The sequence below is a fragment of the Artemia sp. Qi Xiang Cuo genome, chromosome 2 (genome assembly GCF_049724085.1).
Source record: "Artemia sp. Qi Xiang Cuo chromosome 2, ASM4972408v1, whole genome shotgun sequence".
In the NCBI taxonomy this organism is placed as follows: Eukaryota; Metazoa; Arthropoda; class Branchiopoda; order Anostraca; family Artemiidae; genus Artemia; species Artemia sp. Qi Xiang Cuo.
In genome coordinates this window covers 87,857,444-87,879,264 of record NC_142795.1, presented here as the reverse complement: position 1 = coordinate 87,879,264, position 21,821 = coordinate 87,857,444, and the positions used below count along the sequence as shown (strand labels likewise).

Below are 21,821 nucleotides of genomic sequence, written 5' to 3'. Positions count from 1 at the left end.
CGGATCTAAGCGATTCTTTTTTTTATCTTTGTCAGCAAAATTCCGTAGTAATTTGAAGACGTTTTGTCACATACACTTGATAATCATTATGCTACGGAACCATGTAACTAGGGGATATAAGTGCAGCATAATTGTTGATTCAAGTGGAAATTTGCTCCAACTCAATTCTCCTCAAACATACTCCGCCCTATTCTCACCTTCTCCTAACCAACGAAAATACCTTAAGATAGATAATGATAGTTAAAAAAAAAATCTCTGAGTTCCCACTCTTTGCACCTACTCCCTCCAATAGAATGTTTCTTCCCACCAATTAATGAATTTTTTAAAAAGTCAGTCGTATTTTAAGTTATTTGAACAATGTTTAATACATTACCACCCCCTCCATAATTAGAGATTACAATTAATTTTAGCTATTGTTTTGTATTTTTATTGAAAAAAAATGATTATGATCTTTTGCAACATGTAAATTACAATCCAACGTTTTTATTCTTAAGTAGAAAAACTGTAAAAACTTATTATTCATTCCAATATTAACCATCAATAAAATTATTTCAGTTAAAACCAACAAAAAAAAATTTTCAAAAGGTTTCCGAAAAATAAATTTTTAAAAGAAAAGTAAAGAACGACATTAAAAATTAATACAAACCTTCTAGAATATTTAAACATTATAACAAGCAGAAATTACTATCAATTAATAAAATGCAGCTCAAAATGGAGAGAAATGAAAACAAATGGTCATATCAAACATAAAGAAAACTGTTACTGCCACAGTTGACTGAACAGATCCTAAAATGAACAATAATTCAACTAAATAATCAAGTCGAACTTAACACAAACATAGATTACCACAAACGGGAATAGGGCTACTGCCCCTGGATGTGCTAAAGGTTATAGCGTCATTTAAATTTTACCAACAATAAAAAGTATTAGAAATATTTTAACATTGAAAAATAAAAATTTCAGAGGTCAGGCATGTCACTTGAAATGGGGAACAGGGGAGGGCAATACCCCCCCCCCATATTAAAAAGAAACACATTATTTGGTATTTCCCCTGAAAATCTGAGTCAGCATAATCTAAGTGTCGAAGAGTTTTATTCCTCCATTTGATTCCATGCTCTCCTATGTCCTTTTTTGTGTTCCTTAGGACAAAGTCCACTAAAATGATCCATTCAAACATGATAGAGCATAACTCTGTTTAATTGTTTATTCAATACGAAGCCTGCTACTAGCCTCATTGCCCAGCTTAACCGCAGCAGTGTTATTCCCGTACATAGCATTAATTACTTTAATTTAGTTATCTGGTATCATAGGCGACACAATAGCGCTACCTAAGTAAAGAACGATGTTGGCACAATCTATTATTTATTTCTTTGTGTCTTTTAGACCAGGGCACTTCGTATCGAAGGATTTGTCGTAGAAACTTCGAAAAGGGCTCCTTCGATTGGAAATTGGAAGGGCTTGTGTCCTATTTAATAGCCGGAAGTGATTGGATGGCCACTAATACCCCTTCTATACCCACCATTTCCCCAAACAAATCCAATCAAAATTTTGAGATGGTCATTTTGTTCAACGTAGTTGAAAGATCTCGAAAATATGTCTTTGAGGAGGACACTTCCCCACAGCCCTCAGGTCAAGGATTGTAAGTTATACCCTGGGGGTATTTACGGTTTTTATCGAAAGCATTGCCGTAGAAACTTCAAAAAGGGCTCATTTGATTGGAAATTCAAAGGACTACTGCCCTTTTTAATACTCGAAAGTGACGGGAGGGCAACTAATCCCCCTCTCACGCACACCATTTCCCCATACACATCCAATTAAAATTTTGAGATAGCCATTTTGTTCAACGTAGTTGAAAGTTCTGAAAATTAGGTCTTTAAGGATGACAGCCCCCCCAGCCCTCAGGGCAAGAATGTAAGTTATGCCCTGGGGGCATATAAGGTTTTTATAGAAAGTGCTGTCGTAGAAACTTCAAAAAGAGCTCATTCGATTGGAAATTGAAAGGACTAGTCCCCTTTTTAATAGTTGAAAGTGATTGGAGGGCAACTACCCCCCTCCCCTTTCACGCCAACCATTTCCACACACACATCCAATCAGTATTTTGAAATAGCCATTCTGTTTAACGTAGTTGAAAGTTCTGGAAATTAGGTCTTTGAGGCTGATAACCCCCTCAGAGCCCTCAGGGCAAGGGTTGTAAGTTATATGCCATGGGGGTATATAAAGTTTTTATAGAAAGCGTTGTCGTAGAAACTTCAAAAAGGGCTAATTTGATTGGAAATTGAAAGGGTTAGTGCCCTTTTTAATAATCGAAAGTGAATGGAGGACAACTAACCCCCCTCTGACACCCACCATTTCCCCAAACACATCCAATCAAAATTTTGAGATAGCGATTTTGTTCAACGCTGTTGAAAGTTCTGGAAATTAGGTCTTCGAGGATGATAAGCCCCCCACACCCTCAGGACAAGGGTTGTAAATTATTCCCTGGGGGCATATAAGGTATTTATAGAAAGGGTTGTCATAGAAACTTCAAAAAGGGCTCATTCGATTGGAAAGTGAAAGGGCTAATGGCCTTTTCAATAGTCAAAAGTGATTGGAAGGCACCTAGCACTCCTTCCATGCCCACCATTTTCCCGAGCACATCCAATCAAAATTTTGAGACAGGAATCTTGTTCAAGGTAGTTTAAAACTTATGAAATTAGGTCTTTTAGGATGATAACCCACCACAACCCCCAAGGAAAGGATTGTAAGTTATGCTCTGGGGGCATATAAGGTTTTTATAAAAAGTGTTGCCGTAGAAACTTCAAAAAGGGCTCATTCGATTAGAAATTCAAAGGGCTAGTGCCATATTTAACAGTCAAAAGTGGTTGGAGGGCCACTAACCCCACTCTCACGCCCACCATTTCTCCAAACACATCCAATAAAAATTCTGAGATAGCTATTTTGTTCAACATATTTTAAACTTTTGGAAATTATGTCTTTGAGGATGACAAATCCCAACACCTCTCAGGGCAAGGCTTGTAAGTTATGCCCTGGGGGCATATAAGGTTTTTATAGATAGCGTTGCCGTAGAAACGTAAAAAAGGGCTCATTCGATTGGAAACTGAAAGGGCTAGTATCCTTTGTAAAAGTCAAAAGTGAGTGGAGGGCAACTAACTCCCTCTCATGCCAACCATTTCCCCAAACACATCCAATCAAAATTTTCAACACATCCAATCCATTTCGTTCAACGTAGTTGAAAGTTCTGGAAATGAGATCTTTGAGGATGACAACCCCCGCCCCCAAAGCCTTAAGCGCTAGGGTTGTAAGTTATGCCCTTGGGGCATATAAATTTTTTTTATTGAAAGGGTGTTCGTGGAAACTTCAAAAAGGGCTCATTCGATTGGAAACTGAAAGGGCTAATGCCCTATTTACTTAGGGGGGCAACTAACCCCCCTCTCACGCCAACCATTTCCCCGAACTCATCCAATCAAAAATTTTGAGATAGCCATTTTTTCAACGAGGTTGAAAGTTCTGGAAATTAAGTGTTTGAGGATGACAACCCCCCAGAGCTCTTAGGGTTAGGGTTGTAAGTTATGCCCTGGGGGCATATAAGGTTTTTATAGAAAGCGTTGTCGTAGAAACTTCAAAGAGGGCTCATTCGATTGCAAATTGAAAGGGCTAATGCCCTATTTACTTTTCAAAAGTGATTGAAAGGCAACTAACCCCCCTCTCATGCCCACCATTTCCCCAAACACATTCAATCAAAATTTTGAAAATTTTGTCAAAAGCGATCGGAGGGCGAATGCCCCTCCACGCTCATCATTTCCCCAACCACTTCCGATCAACATTTTGATATAGCCATTTTGTTGAACGTAGTTGAAGGGTCTGGAAATTGTGTCTTTGTATATGACAACCCCACAGTCCTCAGGACTAAGGTTGTAAGTTATGCCCTGGGGGAATATAAGGTTTTTATAGAAAGCGTTGTCGTAAAAACTTCAAAAAGGGCTCACTCAATTGGAAATTGAGAGGGATATTGCCCTTTTTACATTTAAAAAAATTATTTTAAATGTTTTTATTTTTATAACTTTAAGAAATCAAAATTAATTAAGATTTTAAGGAATAAATATCAGCATATGTATATTTAACTGACAATGCATATTTTTTCAATAAATCCATTTGAATTTTTTCAGTAAAGTACAAATCAAATTCTGTTCTATAGTAATATTGGGGTTTAGGACCCTACTCAAAACAATATCTGCTCCTCTAGAATTTGACTCTGTTATTTATTTTCATTTCAGTTTGCTTTTGATTTGATATGTTTATAGATAATCGTTCGCTCTAGTTGTATGATAGGTAAATCATTTGATTCTATTGTTGCTCATTTTTGGTTTAATAGAGTTCTTTACTTTTTTTGAAAAGCTTGTTTTGTGGAAAAACTTTTTTTAATTAATATCATACAAGAATAAGACATTTGCTAAACTCTTCTATCAGCTGAATCAAATACTTGTTCATAATTTATAAAACAAGGACTAAAAGGGTCTGATTACTAAGGCCCATTTCAATTATATAAATATAATTAACTGATAATTTCAATTATCAATTTCAATTATCAATTTCAATTATCAATACATTTCAATAATCAATTTCAATTATGAATTATAATTGTCAACTATCAATATATTTCAATTATCAATATAAGGGTAAAAATTTGGTCAACGCATCCTCTCCCTATCCTCTGTTCTTCCTGTGCTTGATTTTACTATTTACTCTATCAAACCTCAAGTGAATCCGGGCACTATTACAAGGAAAGCAGGTAAGGAACAGAGTTCTTAAAAACCACTAAAGCCTCCAAGGCTCTTGTGCCATTAGTTCCAAACGACCAGGAACAATGCCTTACAAAGGTTAAATAAAGGATGCTTTGTGAACAATCAATCCCATACGCTATTAGCCCAATGTGCTTGCACGTAATTTTCAAGCCATCATGAAATCTGCCAAAGTTTGTCACGAGAGTTTGGAGGCAGGGAGGTGGTGTTGGAGGGACCACTGGCACACTTTACGCCTCCTTTCGCACAAGTTTAGAATTCTTAAATAATTCCAAAGGAGTTCAAAGAAGGTGGAGGATACACGCTTTCCTGGTAAAATTTTACAGTAAGTGGGGGGGGGCTGGATATCCTGACGGGGCCGGAGCCATGCTTTTCTGGAGTAGTGACCTTCATATGAAGTACATACACCTCAGGCTACACCATTCCGTATCAGGTATTATAATTTTGCGTTTATAAACTTCTAAGAGTAAGAATTTTCTAGTTCATATATTTAATTACTATTTTTGCATGATTATTATGTTTATTACGTTGATTATTGTATCATCATATTATTAAGATTATTATGTTGCAGCGCCTGATGGGATAATCAAAGGGGAGTATGGATTTCAAACGGCTGATGGGTATTATATTACTACTGTGTATGAAACTGATGATCAAGGACGATTCAGAGTAAAAAGTGTAAAAAGAAGCAAAAAATGTAAGTTACGTTTGCCACTTTCTTTGTGTTTGCAGTAATTTAAATATTTTAATAAGTTTAGTATTTAATTAATTTTATCGTAGCAATAATTTAAATAATTTGAATTAATTACTATATTTAATTTATTTTGATGATTTTGATTTGTTTAAATTTACTTTAAATTTTAATGAATTGTTTAGAATTAATTCCAATCAATCAATCAATCACTCAATCATTTTATTAATACTACACTGTATTACAAACGTAAAGAAAAATTATTTAGCCCATGAAGCTTGGCTTGTTGTGGGCCTTACAATACAATAATAAAGTACTAAGACAACCATAAATATTACTCTAAATAAAACAATATATATTAAATAAATATTAAAGAGAATAAACAATACCAAACAATAAAAAAAAAAGAAAAAAAAAGAAGAAAGAATAACGATATATAAGGGAAAAATAAAAAAGGAGAAAAACAAGGAAAAGAGAAAACAGGGAAAATAAACGAAGGAGAGATAAATTACTAAACTGGAAATACACGACGAATAACTGCCTTTGCAGACAGAAAAAACGGGACATCCGGTGAGATTGAATTCCACAATTGAATTGATTTATAAACAGGAGACCTCTGGGCTGCTGTTGATGAACGTTTGGGCAAAATAAATCTACGAGAAGAACTACGTAGAAAAGTAGAGTATCTACCTGAGCCTGTCCGTGAAAAAGATTGCTGTAGAGGCGGTGGAAGTGTACCTAGAAAAGCAGAATGCGCTAAATAAAGATTACTTTTACTCACAATGCGATCCAGCGGAGCTATTCCAGTATCATTATAAAGATCAGAGGAAGGGTAAAGCCGAGGGAGAAGAAAAGTAGCCTTCACTGCCCTATTTTGGGCTCTTTGAAGTGAGCAGAGATTTATTAGTATTACCCCAGACAGAGCAGCAATAAGAAAGGTAAGGAAATATAAAAGCATAATAAAGAGAAAGCATAACATCTGGCGGAAGAAATGAGTTAAACCGGTGCAACATTGAAGACTGGCGGAAGATGAGGGAACGGGTGTGAGTTATTTGAGGCTTAAAAGAGAGAAAACAGTCAAGATACACACCAAGAAATTTCACCAGAGCAGCTTCCAGTATAACATCATTCCCATAAGTCAGGATGATTGGCTCCCTTACGTCTCTCATACGGTAAGGGGTCCTTAAGTGTTCAATGGCAGTTTTTTGGCTGTTGAGAGTCATACCATTTGACCAGCACCAATCTTTTACTTTATCAAGAAGACCTTGAGCTCGGCAAGTGGCAGATGACAGGTCCACTGCAGCAATGAAAAAGTTACTGTCATCAGCAAAAATAATAGGGTGCACAAGGGGATGAAGACCATCAACGAGATCATTAATGTAAATTAAAAACAAAAGTGGTCCAAGCACAGAGCCCTCTGGGACACCCTTCAATATAGTCAAAGTAGTGGAAGAATTACCATTAACTGAAACATACTGAGATCTTCCCGACAGATAAGACCTTAACCATTCTAGTGGGACTCCATGCACTCCAAATGAAGATAGTTTAGACAAAAGAACAGAGTGGTCAACCATATCAAAGGCCCTTGAAAAGTCAAGAAATAGACCCAAAACACACAAGCCTTGTCCAGATTAACACGCACAAACTCTGTTGCATCTGAGAGTGCATACGAGGTAGAGAAAGTGGGACGAAAACCATACTGATGGTTAGTTATGAGAGAATTTCCTGCAGTCGTGTTAGAGCTAAAAACAAATGAAGAGAGTCTACAATACACTACTCTTTCAACAACCTTAGAAATGACAGGAAGAAGAGAAATGGGTCTATAATTTGAAATTAGAGATGAATCACCTTTTTTATGTAAAGGTAAAACATTTGCAACTTTAAATAAATGAGGAAAAACACCAGAAGAAAGAGAGAGGTTAGCTATGTGTGAGATGGGGTTGGAAACAAACTGACCAATTTTTTTAAGAACATTGTTGCTCAAACCAAAATCATCAACTGAATGGCGACTTGGAAGCTGGGAAATAATACTATAAATCTCAATATCACTGCATGGGGAAAGGAAAAATGACTTTTCTGCTATGGGAAAACTACTTACTCTATTCTTGGGTTGAATGGGAACTGAAGGAACAGTGGTGAAATACAAATTGAAGGCATTTGCTGAAGAATTTTTATCCACAATAGATCCATCAGCATTCCTGTAATGACATGGGGGGGACTGTTTGAGTTTCTTGCGAGAAATAGCTTCATTAACTACATTCCAAACCTTTCGCAAGTGATCAGACAGATCAGTAAAAACAAGACCAGAAGTAAACTTCAATTTTGGAGAATGAGAAATTAAAATATTATCTATAAAAGTGGCAGAATTTCTTGTAGGATCAACACGAGAAGGAAAAAAAATTGAGGGAAGTAGCCCAAAAGAACAAAGGACATCAAACAGCTGGTCACATTCGTCACTTGATCAAACATTTAACATATTACAATTAAAATCACCCAAAACACAACTACGTTTTTTAGAGAAAGTCCCTGCACCAGAAAGCTGATCAAGCAAATCACAGAACAGATGTGTTGGAAAAGGAGGGGGCTTATAAAACAAACAAACAGTATCACATGCAAACTGGCTTTTCAGATCAATGACAAGAGAATGAACAGTCCTACTATTGGACACTACTGAAGTAAACAAGGATTCAAGGTCATACCGTCTACTGAATTTAATATCAGATTTTATAAATAAAGAAATGCCCCCTGAGCACTTTGTTACCACTCTAGGGACATGAATAGCAATATAACCATGCATATCATAAGCTGTTAAATTATAACCATGTAACCATGTTTCAGTTAAACCAATTACATCAAAAGGTCAAGAATTATCAGACCACAAATATGATTTCAGACTATCCCACTTATCTCGTATCCCACGGACATTCAAACAAAATACATTAAAGCAACTATTTGATGAGAGAGAAGGCATGATTTTATCACAAAATTAAATAGTGATGTGATAATTGCAACTTGAATTAAACCTATATTAAAGAAGAGGGTCATGACCGTGTGCTTCTTGTTTGCCAGCACTACTTTGTTGCTCAGTTACAATTCAATCAAGAATATAAGCATTCAAAAGAAAAGAAAAATTACCCAGAATTACAACACATAACAAATGCACACAATATCTTCACAAATGAACAAAATATCAAACAAACAGGCTGAAATAGCAGAGTTTAAATTTAAAATAAAAAAGTGAATCTTTTAGGCAACAAATAAAAGAAAGATAAGAAAAAAAAAAGCCTGCAAGACAAAAAAAAATAACAAGATACTAAGCTCAAAAATATTAAAAAATAACAAAAAATTACAATGATAAAGGAAAAAACAAAGTAAAGAAAAAGGCAAAACAATAAAGAAGCAACCAGAGGAAAGAGTTATCAATGTTTTATGTAAATCATTTAAAAGAATAATGTAAAACAACATAAATGCAAGCATAAGTAAAACAATTAGATCATAAAGGGTTAAAAAAAAACAAAAAAAAAAAAAAAAAAAAAAAACAGAGCTAAAAGGGGGAAAATGATTTATTTCAGTCCTGGGAGGCGCTTGGATGGGCTGTAGTTGACTGATGGAGAACATCAACTTGAGATGCCTCTTTAACAGTGATCACTTTACCATCAGAAAGCTTGGCAAGTATTTCTCCTCCACTGGACCATGTAGACCTCTTCCCAAGCTTTGATTTAGCATAGTTAAGTAACTGAAGTCTAGGCTTTGTCAGTGACTCAGAAATAAAGACACCGCTACCTTGCAAACTCTTCTTTTCTCTAAGAATAAGCTACTGCATTATTGGACTACAAAATTCCAAAACAAGTAGGCGAGATTTCAAACCTGAGCCTTGTTTTCCAATCCTTCTAACAGAAACTATGTCATTCTTAGTCCTACAAAATCCAAGAAATTTGCTTTCAGAAGCTTCTGGATAAGGGTCTTCTTTGAAACCAAATAGGATCAGCTGATTTGAAATTTTCATTTGGTCAAACTGATCGCTCAGACGATCCACATTGAGTTGAATTGGCTTCAGAGATTTTGCAGCTCTGACAAACCTGAGTCAAGCAAATGAAGAGATGATTCAAGCTTTGACATCCTCAAATCATATTGTTTTAGTGATTTTTCAACAAGCACATCAAAATCCATTTTAAGACTATTATATACCTCTTGTTTAATGATTTCCATGTTGTTAGCATCAAAAGCAGCAGGTAGATGACTAGAGGCAAGTTTTTTAACAGAGGCCTCAACCAAAGAACCAACCTCATTAGACAGTGCCTCACTGACAACTTCTGCCATAGTATATTTAATTTTTTTTTTCTGTGTTTGGGTTTGTATTAATTTAAATATTTGCCTTTAACACAACATTATTGCTATTTTTGTGGGCGGAATTTACGGAACTGAGTCGAGACTTGGGCCACAAATGCCCCTTACCTCGATTAACTCTACATAGAAATCTGAACCCTTGGACACAGTTCTGAGCTGATTAATACACGGTATCCTATGCATAGTAGACAGCTGAAGCAGCAAAACTTGTCAGAAAATTTATTTCGAGGGATGGTGGAGTTGACTCAAATTATGACAAATCTTGGAAAAGCTGTAAGCATCTTGGTAACTTTAAGATGGGAGGATTACAGCTACAATCTATTGGCAATCTGCCTGGTTACATGCAGGAGTGTTACAAAGGAGGGGGAGGCTCCCCCCCCCCTAAAAAAAAAATTGCACTCGGTAAAATTTTCGCTGAAGGCGAAAATTTCGGCAGAAATTTTGCAAAATCGCCCGAAATTTAGCAAAATTCTTTATTTCTGTGGAAAATTCGGCATAAATAAGGTAGGGTTTTGGTAAAATTTGCGAAGATCACCCCCCAATAAAATGAGCTTCGGGACATCTCTGGTTGCAGGGTCTCAATATAAATTAATGTAATATCTAAAGATTTATACATATTTTCGCATTTCTAGAGCTATTCGCTGGAAAGCGTCGATAGGTAAATTATGTATATATATATATATATATATATATATATATATATATATATATATATATATATATATATATATATATATATATATATATATATATATATATATATATATATATATATATATATATATATATATATATATATATATATATATATATAAAATATATATATATATATATATAAATATATATATATATATATATATATATATATATATATATATATATATATATATATATATATATATATATATATATATATATATATATATATATATATATATATATATATATATATATATATATATATATATATATATATATATATATATATATATATATATATATATATATATATATATATATATATATATATAAATATATATATATATATATATATATATATATATATATATATATATATATATATATATATATATATATATATATATAGGAAAATTGGGGTATGGACTATTTTAGAAAGAAAAATACCTAGAAAACGAAGTATTCTTAGAAAAATATCAGACGGCTATTATATAAAGTACCAGAAAAAAGTATTACGGTTTGAGACTCCTTATATTACTACTACTACTACTAACAACTCATTGCAGCACCAAGCCGCCTGAGGCCAACACAGCTACGCACGCTCCTCCTCCACCCCAATCTATTCAAAGCCTCCCTACTTACGCCCACCCATGAAGTTCCCATTTCCTTTAAAGCTTTCTTTATAACGTCCTCCCAGCCCAGCCGGGGAAGACTTGTTTTCTGTTTACCCCTAGATGGTTGGCCGAAAAGAAAACTCTTCGGCAATCTGTCACCCTTCATCCGCACAACATGCCCCAACCACCTCAACCTTTCTTTCATTATAGACCTAGAAAGCGGTATTGAACCACATTTTTCGTATAGCCTATTGTTTGAAATACGGTCAGTCAGCCTGGTACCCAGAACAATCCTTAAGCAATTTCTCTGGAAAACATCTAGCAAATCTTCATCCGCTTTTCTGAGCGTCCATGCTTCAGAGCCATATTTGACCACTGTCATCACTGTAGCTTCTAAGATTCTAATCTTTGTCTGCAGACTTATCTTCCTATTCTTCCATACTTTTTTTAACTGTGAAAAAACACCCTGAGCCTTGGATATGCTATTTTTAACATATTCACTGCTCCCACCGTCTTTACTAATAACACTACCAAGATAAGTGAAACTACACACCTGATCAATCTTTTCATTACCGAACATCACCTTTTCATCGTCACTTATTCCTAGCCTTAGTGACTTAGTCTTCCTAATATTAATTTTCAAACCAATACTAGCTCCCTGAACTCGCAAAACATCTAAAACTGCATTCATTTTGCTCACACTTTCATCTAGGATGGTTAAATCATCATCATAATCTTAGTCCTGCAGACTTTTCCTCCCCATTGGATTCCGTTGGCTCCCATTGCCTTTTCTTTTCTCATTAAAAAAAGCTCCATCAAAATAAACTATACAAAGGGGTACAGAATACAACCCTGCTGAACTCCTGATTTAGTACAAAACCAGCTGCTAACCTCATTTCCTACCTTAACAGCAGAATTTTTATTCTCGTACATATCATTAATAAATTTAAAGTATTTGTCATGTATACCATACAAGGATAAAACCTTTACTAAAGGTCTTCTATTAACAGAATCGAACGCTTGCTCATAATCTATAAAACTTAGGACCAAAGGTGTTTGAAAACTCAGGCACTTCTCAATTATTAGCATAAGAGTGAAAATTTGGTCGACACATCCTCTACCTTTTCTAAAACCACACTGCTCTTCTCTTAAAACTTTGTCTACGGCATCTCTCAGTCTAAAAAGTATCATATTACTAAGCAATTTGCTACCTACAGAGACCAGACTAATGCCTCGATAATTACCACACTCACTTTTATCACCTTTCTTATAAAGTGGCTTAATTAAGGTTTTCCTAAAATCGTTAGGTACTTCCCCTTTTTCAAAAATCATATTCATAATCTTCAACAACTTATTTCTCACCTCAGAGCCACCATATTTAAGAAACTCATTTACTACCCTATCAGCACCTGGAGCCTTATTATTCTTTAATCCTTTTAGTACTGTTGCTAATTCCTCCTCACAAAACAAATCCTTCACATTCAAGGTATCACAAACTTTTTCATTTTCCTCTATATTTTTTCCTGCAATTCTATCTCGGTTAAGCAAGTTCTCAAAATGTTCGGCCCATCTCGCTTTAGCTTTTTCCTTATCGCTAATTGCCACCCCATTCCTATCTTTAACTGGGACAAGTCCGGATTGACTCCTACCTCTCAATTTGTTAACGTGCCAGTACAATATTTTACTATTATGCCGTCTAGCTGCATCTTCTAAATCCTCGGCAATTTTATCCATGGCCTCCACTTCACACATCCTTAGTTCATATTTCAATGCTTTCTCCACTTTCTTTACATTTCTTTTGTTTTCATGTGATCTATCACTCAGATAATTCTTGTACAAGTCCTTTCTCCTTTCTATTAAACTTAAAGCTTTTTCACTAATATTCTTAGCTGCAGTTCTAGCTTTCTTCCCTAATACATCTTCATCCCTAAGTTTAACCTATTAGTTGCTAAATTCTATATAGTAACTTAGCTAATTGATTAATAAATAATATGACTAAACTCGTAGCATAATAATTTATCTTAAATAACCTTTGTAAATGATCAATTTTGTCGGCGAAATACCGACTTTACCAAAAAATTTTTGATATTATCATGCAAAATCTATCACCACATTTGCGAACTGTGATTGAATTCTTTGGGTTGCTTTTGTAAATTCAGCATCAAAAGAATTATTCAAAATTTATAGTTTTATCTTAAGGTCATAAAAACAGATTTTAATTATTACACATAAGGCAAATTGAAGAAATTTTCAAGGGGAAAATTAATAAAAACAGTTTCTTTTTATTCTACTTTTTCTGAGAAGAGGAGAGTTTCACGGTATGGATTTACAAAAACATATTATGTATGGGACAAAATTGACAGAAATTACATCTTGTATCTCAAAAATTAAAATATAGACGTGATTGTATTAGACCTTAGCTCCTAAAAATTGGTATCGATTATTGAAATGGCTGGAAAAAAAAAACATCCGGAAGAAGCAAAAACCTTGAGTTCATGCCGATTTCATGAGAAACCACTCCGCGAAGTTGATTTGTAATTTGCAAGTATGCAAAACTGATAAAAGGCTATCGGCCATAATCAAACCTTTATATGTGTACAAACATGAAAGTTCTTTTCCCATGATTCACTGATTGCCAGTGCAAAGAAGTCTTAAAACACAAACAACCTTATACAATAAATTTTTAATAAGAAAAAAAAGTTTGTCTGAGGGAAATAAAGAGCAAAAGTGTAACTTAAATCAGCAAAAATTGTTGCTTTATAGTTAATGCGATGTATATCTTCAAAATTGATTCAAATAAATTAACTCAGGATATTTCCCAACATTTGTAAAATTCTGAAAAAGTAGCTTTACTGAAAACCCAAACCCATACAATAAAACAGGATTCAGTATAGGAGTTTATTTTCATAATTGCAACTATTTTAAATCTGCATAATAAGCCAATTCTTTTGATATGTCTATTGGTATCAAAAATCTGTTTTTTAGAGTTTCGGTTGGTGTTGAGCCGGGTCACTCCTTGTTTATAGTTCGTTACCATGAACTGTTCCAGGGGTGGATCCAGGATTATTTTTTTTTTTGGGGGGGGGGGAGGGGGCGCAAAATAGGTTAATCCGATAAACTTGCGTTAGGAGCAAGTTTATTTAAAGCAAAGTTGCTTTAATTAAGTAAATTACACTACTTTAGACTACGTTAGGGGGGCGCCCCCATCGCCCTCCCTCTGGATATGCCACTGCTGTTCAATATCTATTGGTATCAATATTTAGTTTTTATTGTTTCGGTTACTATAGAGCCGCGTCACTCCTTACTTACATTTCTTTACCACGAACTGTTTGATTGCAGCTACAACTGCAATCACCATGATAAAGGCTGAGCCCCGATAATGTGTTCATTTCAAATATTAAATAGGACAGTTTCTTTCTCAGCTGTTTCATCTCTAATCAGACTTATCAGGCTAAAGCTGAAATCAAATGCTGCTCTGATTCCGATTTTTTGAAATTTCAACGTGAGTTGTTATGTCATTGATGTAATGACAAAATAATCTAAACTATATAAGAAGGTGAACCGCATGCAAAATATAAAATATTATTATATTTTATTATATATTATATTATTATATTATAAAATATTATTAAGACAAAATAATAGGATTTTGATGGATCAGGTCAGAACCCTCCTTCCTCCTTCCTCTTTACTTGGGAGTCTTGGGAGCTCCCCTTTGTGGACTTGCCTGAATAGGATAACGACGAAATCGACGCTACCTTTCCATCACACAAACAATAGAAAGGATGACTCAATAAGGACATTTTAAAGACAAGCAATCGCAGAAGAAAATTACATTTGCCTAATTTTTGTCCTCTGCAAAACAGAAAAGTTGATTAAAGAAAAAATTCAACTTACGGTATAAGACGAGAATTATTAAGCTGAACTAATGATAAAAAGGGGAAAAAGGTAAGAAATAAAAGTCAAAAGTAACGGAGGTGGCGAGGAGAAAGAGTAAATGAATGATTTTCTATTTTGTGTCTTCGACGTCCCTTTAGGTCCTGAATGTTTATTAAAATTCAAGATTTAACCCCTCTTGCGGGTGAACTTCTCTATCTTTCGGAATAACATTTTGATGACACTTTTTCCAGACCAAGAAATAGCGAAGATTTCAGATATTTATTGAGAAAAAAATAAAAAATGAAAACAGTCAATTTTGAAAGTTTCCTATTATGTGAACGTTCCCCATTACGGACGCGCGTGAAAACATTCAAAGCATTCAGGACAAAAAGGAGTTTGTCACTTTTTACACTCGAAACGTGTTTTACATTTACAGGTCTGCTCGTGGCACCTCGATGCGTTTTTCTTTTCAGATTTAAATAGCCAATGCCCTGACATTCCATCCAGCCTGACTTCTTTTGAGACTGACTGGGTCACAATCTGCTTTGGAAGAGGCAGACGACGTGGACGTCCAGGTATTGTGCTTATCCTAAGTATTCCATGTTCAGAAGCAACACTGCGACAGACGCTTTGAATTCCAGAAGGTCAGATTTGGTTCAAGGCATAAGTTTCCGATGAATAATCCGGGAATTGACAACAGCAACGTCAATAAAATGAGAAAATTGTCGTATATACCACCTCTTGTTCCTAAAATCATTCTTATAATGTGATGTGAGAGAGCCCAAGAGGTCAATACCTCCCATGCATTTACTGTATTCTTTGACAGAGAATTGCTTTTCAACGCCTACTTTCTTCTTCTCCGAGCTACTCCATCTCTCTACAATATCATTTGGATAGTAGCCAGCGTACGAGGAGCATAGATGAACAAGGTTGGTGTTCATTAGCAAGAGGTGCTAATAAAGTAGGTGCTATTCAAGCGGTAGTAAAGAAAATTAGCTATATGACAAACATGCTACTTAGTGAATTTAAAAACATTAGACAATACGTTATAAACAATAAACATACATTAAACAATCATAAATATAAGTTGTAGTGCTTGACTTTTACTAAAATTTTCAACCGCAACACAGTGACGCCTTCCGCTGATGCTACGGATGAGGTGGATCCTCGGTCTTTTTTATATTTCTCTCTCACCGACCAGTTTATTCGCAGAGTCGCCAAGTCTGTTTGCACGCAGTGGCACGCAGATATGTAGTCGGGTACAAGCGGTAGTCGCAAAGACCTGGAACAATAGTTCTAAAGCCTTGGATATCGAACGTAAGTCATCACCAATAAACAGCCAAGATAAATGCAGAGTTCAGCAATCGTAAGACCAAGTTCATAGTCATTTTTTCTCACAGCGTAGTAATGCCAAAGCCACTTTTAAAGCACTAATTCACGTGGTTAAGCCTCCTTAAAACAAATGCTCAAGTGAAAAAAAGATATGAAATTTTTCACCGTGACTAAATTATAGCTTATCCTCACATACTGTATCCTCAAATATTAAAGGGAAGATCTGATTTTAATCCCCCCCCCCTCTCCACCTAAGGAACGCAGCGCCTGTGTTGTTTCTTCAGCTTTTCTCACTAGCTTCGTCAATCGTAAAAATTTAATGGTCGGATAATCTATACCCTGTTAAACTACTGTTCTTATCTTCAGACGTGTTATGTCACATTATTTGGCCACCCTATAATAATAGCGTAGTCTTTTATTGAATTGTACCTTAATTCTGCTTTTTCTTTTGCTAAGGACAGCTATAAGACATAAAGCTGAAATGTATAGTTATTTTTCATCTACAATTCACTGTTTTTAAAATTGCATCATGGCGTTATCTCCTTTATTTTTTCCTCCTTTTAATTGAATGTTTCCAAACTTTGGCCTTAGATGCAAGGCTTCAGCTATATTCACGCTGCAACTACAATCATAATTATCTTTGGATTACCGTTTCCTGAAATTTCAACGTGAGTTTTTATGCCATCAAAAAAATGACAAAGTCGTCAACACTAATAAGAAGATGAACTACGTGCAAAATATCAGATATTACGACAAAAAAAAAGAAAAGATTTGGGTGGATCAGGCCAGAACCTCTGCCTCACTCCCTATGGGGCCTGTCTGACAAGTTTGGTGGAATCGGTCGCTTGCAAATACTCACCCTTCTTCGTATCTTATCAGTTTTTCTTTTCATTTTGTACGTTAGACAACAAAAGGGCACAATACTCAAACTTGGACATAATTAACATGATCACAATCTACCTAAATCAGAGTGGTAATATCAACTTCCACGTTTAGGTACCTCTCTTTATATATTACCATTACTATGGCACTGTCCTCAGACGTAGACAGTGGTGATTCTGCATTAGGAACTAATTTGGGAATGTCTTTATGAGCGGACTAAAAGAATAATAGCCACAAATCCTAACCTCAATGCTTGTAAAACATGAAAGAGCAACCAGAGTATAGGTAATAGGTTAGTTAATTTGCGAGAAAAGTTCACGCAACTCAAAAAGTTCTAGGTTAGATACAAAAAAAAATTCAGAATTTGAACTCACCTTTTGCGTGTAAGCACAATAAATATTCCTGATATTGAATATTGAGCTGCTACCTTTCGTACGCCTTTAAACTGCCCAAAGATGCCAGCATAGTACAATCGAATCTCCTAATAGATAGCACTAAAAATCCGGTAAAAACAGTGAGTTTTAAGCAGGAGGAGGGTTAAGGCAAAGTGTCCTCAAAAAGTACCAGAACCCGCGAAAGAGTTAGTTATATTATTTCCGTTTATTAAGTTTATATTATTTTTCTTTATCGGGGGGGGGGGCAGTAGTTATTGTATATGTAGGATTTACTCAGGGGCGAAAGTCCAGCGTTTTTACTGGGGCGGAGGGAACGCAACAGGGGTCCATATCTGGATAGTCAAAGGATATGGGATGTAATATTTTTTTCTCCACATTATTGGGGGGCGAGGGGCAAATGCCCCCTTGCCGCCCCCAAACGACGCCCCTAGATTTACTAAAGGGTCATATTTACCCATAAAAGCTGATAAACTTAGGGTGTGTTGTTAATATTTGAATTTCTCTTGATAAAACCCTTTTTCTTCTTTTAAATTGGGGTTCGGATTGTTTTATTGATGGTTTCAGTTTTAGTTTTGCAGTTTTTCTTGAATTTTACCTTAATCCAGTGGTAGATCCAGAGGGGGGCAAAGGGGGCGCGTGCCCCTCTAACGTAGTCTAAAGTAGCGTAATGTACCTAATTGACGCAAGTTTGTGTTAATTAAACTTGATCCTAGCGCAAGCTTATCGGAACAACCTATTTTTGCGCCCCCCCCCCTAAAAAATCCTGGATCCGCCCCTGCCTTAATCCTACTTTTTCTTTTGCTAAGGACAGCTATAAGACATAAGACCGAAATGTATAGTTATTTTTAATCTACAACTCACTGTTTTGAAAATTGCAGCATGGTATTATCTCCTTTATATTTTTCTTTCTTGTAATTGAATGTTCCCAAACTTTGGCCTTAGATGCGAGGCTTGAGCTATATTCAGGCTGCAACTATAATTATAATGTTCTTTGGATTACTGTTTTCAGAAATTTCAACGTGAGTTGTTATGCCATCGAAAAAATGACAATGTCGTCAAAACTATATAAGAAGGTGAAATATGTACAAAGTATCAGATATTACGACCAAATTAACAGGATTTTGCTGGATCAGGCCAGATTTCCTGCCTCACTCCCTATGGGGTCTGTCAGACAAGCTTGCTTGAATCGGTCACTTGCAAATACGAACTCATCCTTCTTCGTATCTGTATGCACTTTTTATAGAGAAAAATTAGAAAGTTTCTGGCTTATGATGCATTTTTTACATTTTCGTCCCAAAAGAATTTTTTTAGTCAAATAACGGCATTGCTGGAATAGTCTTCACGGGGAAACAATTCAAAAGTTTATTGTCAAACAAAGAAATTGCACAATGAAATTCTATTTAGTTTTATAATTTTTCCGTTCAGAACCTAATCAGAATTTTTTAGAATTAAAGCTTTTTTATAATTAAAGATATATTTTGGAAAAGTTGTCCTGACGGGCAAAAGGGTATTTGATATTTACTGAAAACCGTCTTCATGTATTCCTTCTTAGAAGTTTTTCCCTAAAATAATCAAAGCATCCACTAACTGCTCCTTGTTGTCTCACTTTAAGAAGTGTTGCAACAAAGAAAATTCTCTTCAGAGTTCTAATCGAGGGAGAATATTGCTTTGCCTAGTGAAAATTACTTCGCCAAGCCACAAAAAGGCCTTCCGCAGCAAAAATCGTTTAGCGACGCTTCAACTTGAAGTTGAAAAAAAATCGCATAGCGAGGCTATATTTTTAAGAAAAAAAGGAGAATGGATGCTAAAAATAAATATCAAGCAATAGATAAAACCCTTTATTGTATGTGTATGTTAGACATTGTAAAATATACAAGTTCCTGGGAATAAAAAAAACGCTTGGGAGAAGGTGACAAATACACTTGATGAATTAGGCATAATTCATCAAGTGTTTGGTATTTGTTCAATCTTTGAAACGAGCAGCCTAGCTCTTAATAAATAAACGAAAAAATATCACAGGCGATTCGCTTGTAGGTAAAGTAAGTCAAGTAAGTAAAGTTACTTGTTACAAGTAAAGTAAGGGCACAAGTAGAAACACAAAATAGTCTCATTTTTTTCATCTCTTGAAGCAGAAAATCGTCTTCGTTACGAATTGCCAAGCGATTTTCGTCTCGCCCCACGAACTGTTTTTTTTTCACAAGCAATTTTTTCGTCGCGCTCTGTAAGAGCTTAGCTTAACCATACTACACTATGAACTTGTTGGTCATCCACTGACGCCACACCCAACGTTCAAAGGCAGCAGATGATCTTTGGTGGCAGATGATCTTTGGAGCCATCAGGGTATCAGTTTTAATAGTGTATGCCCCTGTAGAACCGACTGACGGAGATACTTGTGACTCAGATGAATTTTACTTACAGTTACAGGAGCAAAAAGAAAGGGTCCCAGGCAGAAATTTGATGTTTTTACTAGGAGATTTTAACGCCCAGATAGGTAGAAATAGGAATAGTTGGTATCCTAGCCTTGGTAAATATGGTGTAGGAAAAGAAAACAGTAATGGATACAGACTTTTGCAATTTTGTAGGTATAATAATCTAGTTATAACCAAAACGGTGTTTGGTCATAAATTGGCTCATAAGTTAACATGGTATTCACGTGATGGTAAGACAGCAAACCTTATTGATGATGTTATAGTAAACCAAAGACTTGCAGGATCAATACAGGATACTAGGGTATGAAGGAGTGCTGTTATTGATGTTAAAAGTAAAGATCACCATCTGGTAATGTCAAGGGTTAATTTAAAGCTCAAATTTTGGAAGGGTAACTACGTCCCCGGAAGTTATGATGTTGGTGGGCTCCAGGATGAGAATTTGAGAGAAACTTTCCAGGAACAGTTGAACACTAAACTCCAGAGTTTAAAATTTGATAATGTGGAAGGTGGTCGGAATAATTTTTGAAAAATAATTTATGAAGTTGCTGAATTTGTCGTAAGGAAGAAAGCTAGGACTGCAGCTAAGAATATTAGTGAAAAAGCTTTATGTTTAATAGAAAGGAGAAAGGACTTGTACAAGAATTATCTGAGTGATAGATCATATGAAAACAAAATGAATGTAAAGAAAGTGGAGAAGGCATTAAAATATGAAATAAGGAGGTGTGAAGTGGATGCCATGGATAAAGTTGCCAAGGATCTGGAAGATGCAGCTAGACAGCATAATAGTAAAATATTATACTGGCATGTCAATAAATTGAAATGGAGTAGTCAATCCAAACTTGGCCCAGTTAAAGATAGGAATGGAGCCACAATTAGCGATTAGCAAAGAATTAAAGAGAGATGGGCAAAACATTTTGAGAATTTGCTAAACCGAGATAGAGTTGCAGGAAAAGATTTAGAGGAAAATGAAAAAAGTTTGTGATACCTTGGATGTGAAGGAATATTTCTTTTGCGAGGAAGAATTACCAACAGTACTAAGAGGATTAAAAAATAATAAGGCTCCAGGGGCTAATAGGGAAGTAAATGCTTTTCTTACATATGGGTGCTCTGATGCTCGAATCAAAGTACTGAAGATTATGAATATAATTTTTGAAAAAGGAGAAGTAGCACATGATTTTAGGAAAACCTTAATTAAGCCAGTTTATAAGAAAGGTGATAAAAGTGAGTGTGGTAATTATCGAGGCATTGGTCTGGTCTCTGTAGGTAGCAAATTACTTAGTAATATGATACCTTTTAGACTGAGAGATGCCGTAGACAAAGTTTTACGAGAAGAACAGTGCGGCTTTAGAAAAGGTAGAGAATGCGTCGACCACATTTTCACTCTTAGGTTAATAATTGAGATGTACCTGAGTTGTCAAAGACCTTTGGTCCTTAGTTTCATAGATTATGAGCAAGCGTTTGATTCTCTTGATAGAAGAGTTCAGCAAAGGTTTTATCCTTGTATGGTATACCAGACAAATACATTAAAGTGATTAGTGCTATGCACGAGAATAACACTGCTGCGGTTAAGGTAGGAAATGAGGTTAACAGCTAGTTATGTATTAAATCAGGAGTTAAGCAGGGTTGTGTTCTATCCCCCTCTATATAAATTATTTTTATGGACTTCGTATTAAGGAGCACAGGAAATGCAAGCGGAGACCACGGAATCAAATGGGGAGGAAAACGTCTCCTGGACTTAGATTACGCTGATGATT

At 35.4% G+C, this 21,821-nt stretch overlaps 1 protein-coding gene across 1 annotated transcript in view; it reads left to right on the top strand.

Annotated features, from left to right (window-relative positions):
* Nucleotides 1-21,821, top strand: part of LOC148955752 (protein lethal(3)malignant blood neoplasm 1-like) — a 118,851-nt gene that overhangs the window by 75,512 nt on the left and 21,518 nt on the right. The window contains exon 3 of the mRNA XM_089108330.1: nucleotides 5,371-5,496. Within this exon, the coding sequence (XP_088964456.1) occupies nucleotides 5,371-5,496 (126 nt within the window). The remainder of the gene's footprint in view (nucleotides 1-5,370; nucleotides 5,497-21,821) is intronic.